This window comes from Macrobrachium nipponense, chromosome 18, assembly GCF_015104395.2.
Source record: "Macrobrachium nipponense isolate FS-2020 chromosome 18, ASM1510439v2, whole genome shotgun sequence".
Lineage (NCBI taxonomy): Eukaryota > Metazoa > Arthropoda > Malacostraca > Decapoda > Palaemonidae > Macrobrachium > Macrobrachium nipponense.
Window position 1 is genome coordinate 84,951,076 of NC_087211.1, and position 9,352 is coordinate 84,960,427.

General features: G+C 38.9%; 1 protein-coding gene across 1 annotated transcript in view; it reads left to right on the top strand.

Moving 5' to 3' along the window:
• The first annotated feature begins 2,001 nt into the window (after window positions 1-2,001).
• LOC135196693 (potassium channel subfamily K member 13-like) overlaps window positions 2,002-9,352 on the top strand; it is a 67,691-nt gene continuing 60,340 nt past the window's right edge. Inside the window, 3 exon segments of the mRNA XM_064223525.1 lie at window positions 2,002-2,089; window positions 6,359-7,113; window positions 7,116-7,488. Coding sequence (XP_064079595.1) covers window positions 2,002-2,089; window positions 6,359-7,113; window positions 7,116-7,488 — 1,216 coding nt within the window.

Here is a 9,352-nt window from a genome sequence, read left to right on the forward strand (position 1 = left end):
AAGAATTCCTGGGATTCTAAGATACGAAAAACATTTATGAGTTGGGTTCGCGTTTTCCCGTGTTAGTGAAGACGGGCTATGGTGCTTTACAGTTAAATTTTATTTTTAATATGCTGCTGTTAATTTTATATTTATAAGGTCATACATTTAAGACCTATAATTGCGACTGTTATTATTATTATTATTATTATATTATTATTATTATTATTATTATTATTATTATTATTATTTTATTATTTTATTATTATTATTTTAAAAATAACACTCAAGAAAAATGATGGGGTACATTATCATTATTATTATTATTATATATCACAGTCCTCTAATTCGACTGGGTGGTATTTATAGTGTGGAGTTACCGGGTTGCATCCTGCCTCCTTAGGAGTCCATCACTTTCTTACTATGTGCGCCGTTTCTAGGATCACATCTTCTGCATGAGTCCTGGAGCTACTTCAGCGTCTAGTTTTTCCAGATTCCTTTTCAGGGATCTTGGGATCGTGCCTAGTGTTCCTATGATTATGGGTACAATTTCCACTGGCATATCCCATATCCTTCTTATTTCTATTCCATGTCTTATTATTATTATTATTATTTTTTATTATTATATTATTATTATTATTATTATTATTATTATTGTATTATTATTATTTTTGATACACTCATGAGAGGGAGGATAAAGAAAAAACAGAAGTACAGAAAGAAGAGATCACTCATTTAAAAAATAAAAAAAAAATAAAAATAATTAACAAATTAATAAATAGAAGAAATTGTAGTAAATTATGAAATACCAGAACTATTATTAGGGTAGTAATACACGTCGAAAGACATGGCCCCCCCCACCCCCTCCCCTAAAACGCCCTCCCCCCCCCCCCCCCACCCCCCCCCCCCCCCCCCCCCCCCCCCCCCCCCCCCCCCCCCCCCCCCCCCCACCCCCCCCCCCCCCCACCCCCCGCACCCCCACCCCCCTTGACCCCAACTTTCAAATTATCTAACCTACAGGAGTTTCCCTTTAGAGGACCAGACTCAAGTAGGTCAGGCCCTTCCGTCCACAAGCATTTAGATGCAGGATGTAGGATTCCAAGACCGGTGTCTCCTCTCGGACACATGCATCGTATCCCATGCACCAACGGATGAATAGGAAGTGAAGGAACCCATGAATAGTGGAATTCGAAAGTGAAGAATGACCATTAAAATGAAAATGAATGGGTGGATGAGGAGTGAAGGAATCCATGAATAGTGGAATTCTGAAAGTGAAGAATATTTATATGACATGAATAGTGAAGTTCTGAAAGTGAAGAATATTTATTTGAAACATTACCATTGAAATGAAAATGAATGGATGAATGAGGAGTGAAGGAACCATGAATAATGAACGGTTCTGAAAGTGAAAAATACTTATTTGAAACGTGATCATTAAAATGAAAATGAATGGATGAATGAGGAGTGAAGAACACCATGAATAATGGACAGTTCTGAAAGTGAAGAATATTCATTTGAAACATTACCGTTAAAATGAAAATGAATGGGTGAATGGGAAGTGAAGGAACCCATGAATAGTGAAGTTCTGAAAGTGAAAAATATTCTTTTGAAACATTACCATTAAAATTAAAATGAATGGGTGAGTGAGAAGTGGAGGAACCCGTGAATAGTGAAGTTCTCAAAGTGAAGGATATTTATTTGAAACTGTAACCATTAAAATGAAAATGAATATTCGGTAGCCTTGATGATTATACGCTGTAGCGGCTGTACAGAAAACTCGACTGCGCCGGAGAAACTTTTGCTCATTTTTTTTTTTTTATAGGCTCGTTTGAAAACTCACCGGCCAGTCAGTCACCAAAGGCAGCCAAAAAAAATAATTCCAACCGGAATTGCTTTAAAAAAAAAAAAAAAAAAAAAAAAAAAAAAAAAAAAAAAAAAAAAAAAAAAAAAAAAAAAAAAAAAGCAAAATGCTAAAAATGGAAAATCGTTAAAAGTTGGGTCAGCAACTGCCCAAAAATAAACATGGCATCTGAGGTCAAATTGCCTCCCAACAGCGACGGACGAAGCACTGATTCCAAACCAGAAGCTTCAGAAGCTCAATTGATCGATGGTGGGTGACTGAAGCAGAGCTTCCCAAAGGGAAAAATAAATGAATAAACTAAAATGCATTTAAGGTTATTTTTATATATAGATTAAAAATCTTATCGAATTCAGATGTAGAAAGTTGGGTACAAACATTTTGATTGATTTTGTCAAGTTTGTAGATAATGATCTAAATTGTTTGTGGCAATACTATTACAAGAATATATATATATATATATATATATATATATATATATATATATATATATATATCTATATATATATTATATATATCACTTGGCTTTTCTCATAAACTTTATAATGAAAAAAAGTGGTCTGAGATGGAAGTAAATCTATAGAGTATATGTATATAAAGCTGCCCAACTACGTAATAATAATAATAATAATAAATAATAATAATGGATCGTATTAATGAGAAAACTCTTGTTTTCATATCAGAAATTTAATCTGAATCTGCTGGAGAGAGAGAGAGAGAGAGAGAGAGAGAGAGAGAGAGAGAGAGAGAGTAAGTATATCATGTCACGTTCGTAGGCACCTTGGTAATTCATTCAATAAGCAAGCCTCCCTCAGCTGTGATGTGGACTAACTGGTTAATCTCCTGCAATCCACGAAGTTGTCATTTCCTTTACTACACCGATGGTCGATCGTGTCTCAAGGTGAGGTGGGAGTTTCGACCAACGTTGCTGGTGTGCTGTGATGAGGAGTGATGCCATCATAAGGTTCTTATTTTACTCGTCTGTCCGCCCTTTTGTTGTCCTCCACAGATCTTAAAAACTACTGAGCTAGAGGGCTGCAAATTGGTACGTTGATCATCCACCCTCCAATCACCAAACATGCCAGATTGCAACCCTCTAGCCTCAGTACGTTTTACTTTATTTATAGTTAAAGTTAGCCATGATCGTGCTAGCCTAGTAGGTTTTACTTTATACAAGCCAGCAACGGTCCGTGACTTGAGAGTTTCATGGGCCGCGGCTGTGAGTTTATACAGCATTATAAGCTGTACAGAAAACTCGATTGCGCAAAATTCGGCATATTTTGTACTCCTTATTTATATATATATTTTTTAGCTTTGCGTATCTGGGCTCCAAAATATAAAATAGAATTAAGTATGGTTTATTACAGCTCTTGATTTGCGATGATGTTGGAGATTCAGAAGATGGATTAACCTCATTTCAACTATTTTTTCCAAAATTAATCTTAATTTACAATCACATTTGATATACAAAAGATGAATTAACCTCATTTCAACTATTTTTTTCAATGTTCATCTTAATTCCAATCACATTTGATATACAAAAGATGAATTAATTTCCTTTCATCAATTGTTTTCAATATTCCTCTTAACTTACAATCATATTTGATACCAAAAGATGAATTAACCTCATTTTCAGCTTTTTTACTTACAATCATCTTTGATATAAAAAGATGAATTAACCTCATTTCAACTTTTTTTTAATATTTGTCTTAATTAACAATCTTATTTGATATTCAAAAGATTAATTAACCTCATTTCAAAATTTTTTTTCAATATTCATCTTAATTTACAATCACATTTGAGACACAAAAGATGAATTAACCTCATTTCAACTATTTTTTTTTCAATATTCGTCTAAATTTGCATTCACATTTGATACACAAAAGATGAATTAATCTCATTTTTCAATATTTAGCTTAATTTACAATCACATTTGATAAAAAAAGATGAATTAACCACATTTCATCTATTTTTAACTATTTTGTTCCTCATTGGAAATCATTTTTTGAGATTAGGGGAATTACCCTCCCTTCAGGTATTTTTTCCATTCACAATGACATGTTCGTCTCCAAATCAAGACGAACTTCATTCATAAAGACTACGCCTCTCTCCACCCCATACGAAGAGGAGAGACAAATGAGTTCCCTCACATCATCAGCTCGAATTGGCTGGCTAACTCCCATCGTCTTGGGAGAAGCCTTCCTGAGGCTGTACCTTTTTCAAAAAAATCACGGGGTCTTGAGACAAAGGAGGTCGGCATCCTTACATTTGCCTTGCGAGATCGTGTGTTCCCTAACCCCTGTAATTACCTGCAAGTCGACTTGCGTCGTAAATTGCTCTCTCTCTCTCTCTCTCTCTCTCTCTCTCTCTCTCTCTCTCTCTCTCTCTAATGTCTTAAATCTCTCCTCTAGTTGTTCATTCTGTCCCTCTTTGAGGGGATGAGAGAGCCTTGTGATTCGTGATTTCTCTCTCTCTCTCTCTCTCTCTCTCTCTCTCTCTCTCTCTCTCTTTTGTAAATTGTCTGAAATATTCTTTCCTGTCGTGTTCAGTCGTTGTTCCCTCTTTGGAAAGTATGTATGCTAATACTAAATTCTCTCTCTCTCTCTCTCTCTCTCTCTCTCTGCTTAGACAGGTGGTTTTGCTATGACTTGCTTGCTTCGTCTAATTACGGAAGTACTATCACATTACGCCTCTCTCTGGGAAATGTCCGCATCCCAACTTGGCTGCTGCGATGAGGTTAAGTTGGAAGATTGTAATGTCTTCTGGTATGTTTCTCCTCAGCTCCTAATAGTTTCCCTTCGTCGTCGATATTCGTGTGTTCGTCTGCCTGCCTTGTCGTGTGTCTGTTTACGAGTGTCCTAGGAAAGAGATATCTTATATTTGTTTGGTTTTTGTTTGCATCGTGTTTTGACGTTGCATGGAACCAGTGGTTAATCAGCAACGGGACCAACGGCTTTACGTGACTTCCGAACCACGTCGAGAGTGAACTTGTATCACCAGAAATATACATCTCTCACCCCTCAATGGAACGCCCGAGAATCGAACTAGCGGCCATCGAGGTGGTACGCCAACACCATACGATATATCTCATAGATATGGGACAGCTTTTGTATATGGAGTGACTATGTTGATGAAAATAACGCAGACCTATTTAGGAAGGTTCTTTTTTAAGTGGAATTTTCCAGTATATTAACCAATAAAGAAGCCAGCTACCTACAAATGTTTAATGATTTCAAATCCTAAATTAACTTCCGATATCTTCAACGTTTTCATATTATAAGGACTGTAACTTTTTTGTGTTTACACGGATGTATGAAAAAGGCTTCTAAAATTTTTAAAATGTTTATTCACCAATCCGGCATTTCTTTGAATTATTCAGCAATCGTTTCCTTCAAAATTTATATTCTTCATGTATTTATTAATTTAGACGTGAGTATTAATTTTATCGTGAACACTCGAAATTTGTTCATTTTAATTTGGTCTGATTTTACTGTAAAATAAACAAAGACTTCTTAGATATTTATGTCTCCTTAGTATGCAAGTGTTTTAAAATAATTCTTGCTTATTCGGTCTTTTGTTTCATTTAATTATCGTCCCAAGTGGTTTGTTTATACTAATAACTTAAAACTTTGAATCGAAACGCCCTTTTGGGTAAGGCGAAGTTATATAATATACATTTTTAAGTGCACTTTAAATGATTGTTTGTGTCTTTTGAGGCAATTGTATGAAATTGTTTAAAAGTATATCTTGTTTATTCGGTCTTTTAATTGTTTGTTTATACTAATAACTTACAAATTTAAATCAAAACGCCCCTTTTGGCTTAGGCGAAGTTTTATTATATAAATTTTTCAGTTCACTTTAAATAATTGTTAGTGTTTTTTGAAGCAATTGTATGAATAAACTTTTTTTAATATATTAATAACACGTTTTCGTTTCATTTAATTATCGTCCCAAGTGGTTTGTTTATACTGATAACTAGTTCCTCGCTGTCCGAAGTTGGAATCCCGGCTCGGCCAATGTGGAATCACAGGAATTTATTTCTGGTGATAAAAATTCATTTCTCGAATAAGTGTGGTTCGGAGCCCACAATAAGCTGTAGGTCCCGTTGCTAGGTGATCAATTGGTTCCTAGCCACGTAAAAATATATAATCCTTCGGGCCAGCCCTAGGAGAGCTGTTAATCAGCTCAGTGGTCTGGTAAAACTAAGATATACTTAACTTATACTAATAATTTACAAATTTGAATCAAAACAGCCCTTTTGGCTTAGGCGAAGTTTTATTATATAAATTTTTCAGTTCACTTTGAATAATTGTTTGTGTCTTTTGAAGGAATTGTATGAATAAACTGTTTGGAATGTATTCAAACATTTTTTCGTTTCTTTCCAGAGAGAGAGTCTTCCTCGCCACGTGTGAACCGTCAAACGGAACCATTCAATAAATAAGCATCTCCAAAAGTTCAATGCCATCTTAGTCACCTTTACTGCCTCCGGAGATTCCCCCGTGGGGCATTCTGGTGACTGACACTTCCGGCACAACCCGAAGAAGTGGCCCTGGGCCATCGGAACCCCCTCCACCGTGGTGTCGCCCACTGACCACGACGGCCAGGATGCCACGAGGATCGAGATCATCTCAAGGTCCTCCTCGAAGTCGTACTTTGAGCGGGTAGGAGGAGGAGGAGGAGGAGGAGGTGGGGGAGGAGGAGGAGGAGTAGGAGGTAACGACGACCTCAAGGCCAACCGGGACGGAGCAGGGGAACTGGCGCGGGCGTGGAAGTCTGGCGGCACTGGGGCTGTCGTAGAGGATGTGGGAGGAGACGGCAGATTGCAGCCCCACCCGCCAGACCACGGTCGAAATGGGACGGGAAGAGCAGGGAGCGTGGGCGTGGGCGGCGGCGGCGGCGGCGTGTGGTCAGTAGACGGGTGGACGGCCCAGGACGCCGAGAGGTTAGCCAAGCAGCGCGCCCACATCCTAGACACCAGCAGAGGCGGCGGGGGCGGCGGCCGTTCCAGCGACGCCAGCACCGGCGGGACGTACTCAGGGTCTGGAAGCACCGGGAGCAGCAGCGGCAGCCTGGATGACACCACCAGCAGCTGCGGCAGCTTAGGCTGCGTGGGAGGAGGGAGGCGGGGGAGTCACGGAGGAGGAGGAGGGGCGTGGGGGGACAATTCGTCAGGAGACGAGGGTTGCTGCTGCTGCTGCTCTTCGTGCTGCATGTGCCCCAAACCCCGCGTGTCGGCGGCAGGCGTCAAGCGTCCCCCTGACTCGATGGTGATGCCGCTAGCGCCGGTGGGGGGATCTTGCCCCCCCTCCGGAAGCCGCGCTGCTGGCACTCGCTGCTCCTGAAAGAGGACAACGCCAGGTTCCTGCTTCTGGCCCTCGTCCTCCTGATCTACATGATCATCGGGGCGCTGGTGTTCCAGGCCTTCGAGGAGGAGAAGGAACTGCGGGAGAGGGGTGACTTCCAGCGGGACTTCGTGATGACCTTCCAGAAGGTCAAGGACGACATCGACAAGAACAACCTGACCCTAGCGAAGGTGGAGGACCTCCTCTACATCTGGGGGAACATGACGGACAAAGGGTTCGTCTCCGGGAGGAAGAAGTGGGACTTCGCAGGCAGCTTCCACTTCGTCTACACTGTGGTCTCCACTATTGGTGAGTCCTTGGTTTCGTCTGCTCTTTTATGTATATTTATTTATTATTATTTATTTATTTATTTACTCTATCTCAAATATATGTCACAGGCAAGAACCTCGGTTTTAACCTTCCTCTCTCTGTAGAATTTTCAGTCTACAGAACTTTTTTCAGTAAACAAAATAACAACAATATTCATTTCCAATGTTCCAATCCAGAAAATCAGCAGGTATATTTATTTATTTATTTATTTATTTATTTATCTATTTATTTACTCTATCTCAAATTCATGTCACAGGGAAGAACCTCGGTTTTAACCTTCCTCTCTCTGTAGAATTATCAGTCTACAGAACTATTTTCAGTAAACGAAATAACCACAATATTCATTTACAATGTTTCAGTCCAGAAAAACAGCAATTTTTTTAAGATTTATAAAGTTCGACAACAAAACTGGAAAGTAATCATGATAATGAAACAAAAATAGACATAAAAACTGTTCACCAAGTTAAAAGTAAGAGATTATTAGCTGTTAAAACCAACAACTTTTAAATATTTATAAAGATCTATAACAAACTAGGAAAGAAATTATAACAATAAAACAAAAATATGCATAAAAAACTGCCCACCAACTAAAAAAAATAAGCTACTCATGAGAAGTCTATTAGTTGTGAATGAAAATTAGAGTTATTTTATTGTAATAAACTTGCAAGGTTTTATAACATATTGCAAGAAAGTTGGAAGTTAGAAAATTGTATATGTTGCTATTTGTGGTGAAAAATTAATCAAACTTTTGTACAGCATGATTATTGAGAGATAGAGTATCTCTTGTGTTCATTTAGATCTGAAGCCTTGAGACAGTGATGGGACGATAACTGTGACGTCTGCAAAAGGGAAGAATTGATAATTGATAACTGACACACAAACAAAGATTAAACCACAAGGAACAGAACAGGGCAAAGATAAAAAAAAAAAACACACGACTGAAACCTTTCAATTTGATGCGCCATTCGAGTTATTGCTAGAACTGATTAAGATGAAAAGCTTTCACATTTTGTTAATAAGAAAAATTGAAGTGGGGAGGGGAAGGGTTGCCAAGCTGCAGAGCATTACGTTAATTCACACCCCATCTACGCATGCCCGGTTTAAAAAATGGCTACTTAAACATTTCATATTCTAAACTTAGTTATTTCAAACTTGGCAAGAAAGAGTCCATTTTCTATCAACTTGCAAAATCAAGGTTCCGTTTTCTCCATCTCTCTTCTTATATCGAATTAATGACGGCTTATAGAGGAGCTATTTTCGTTCATGATGACAGAAGATTGCCTGCTTGTAGTTACGTGTGTGGGTTGTTCGAATTGGATATTTGAGATGGGTGTAATTATCGTCATTTTGCCAGAGTCCAGCATCCGCTTCTGGTAAGTTTGGGTCGTAATAGAAGGGGAAACTCATCAAATAATTACTTGTCGGTGTAGAGGTTCTGTTATTATTACTATTTATAATATTTGATCACATGACTTTCTTCCCTCTTTCTTCCCACCCACCCCTTTCTCTCCTGGTACTCCTTTCTTTCCTGGATCCTTCTATCCTGCCACCCCGTTGTTTCCTGGCAGTCCTTTCTTTCCCCGCAACCCTTTCTTTCTCAGCAACCCTTTCTTTCCAGGCCCCTTTCTTTGTGTCTCTCTCCGTCGTGCATTATTGTCACATCCATTCCCTCCTCTTTCCTCGCGTCTACGTCTCCCCCTTCTTTACCTCTCTCTCTCTCTCTCTCTCTCTCTCTCTCTGATCCAGCTAGCTCAGAAAGCTCCTCGTTTCGACCTTGAGTTTTGTGACTCGGGAATAAGATGACAGAAAGCGAAGTACACGTAATCTGAAAAGGGATGGGGAG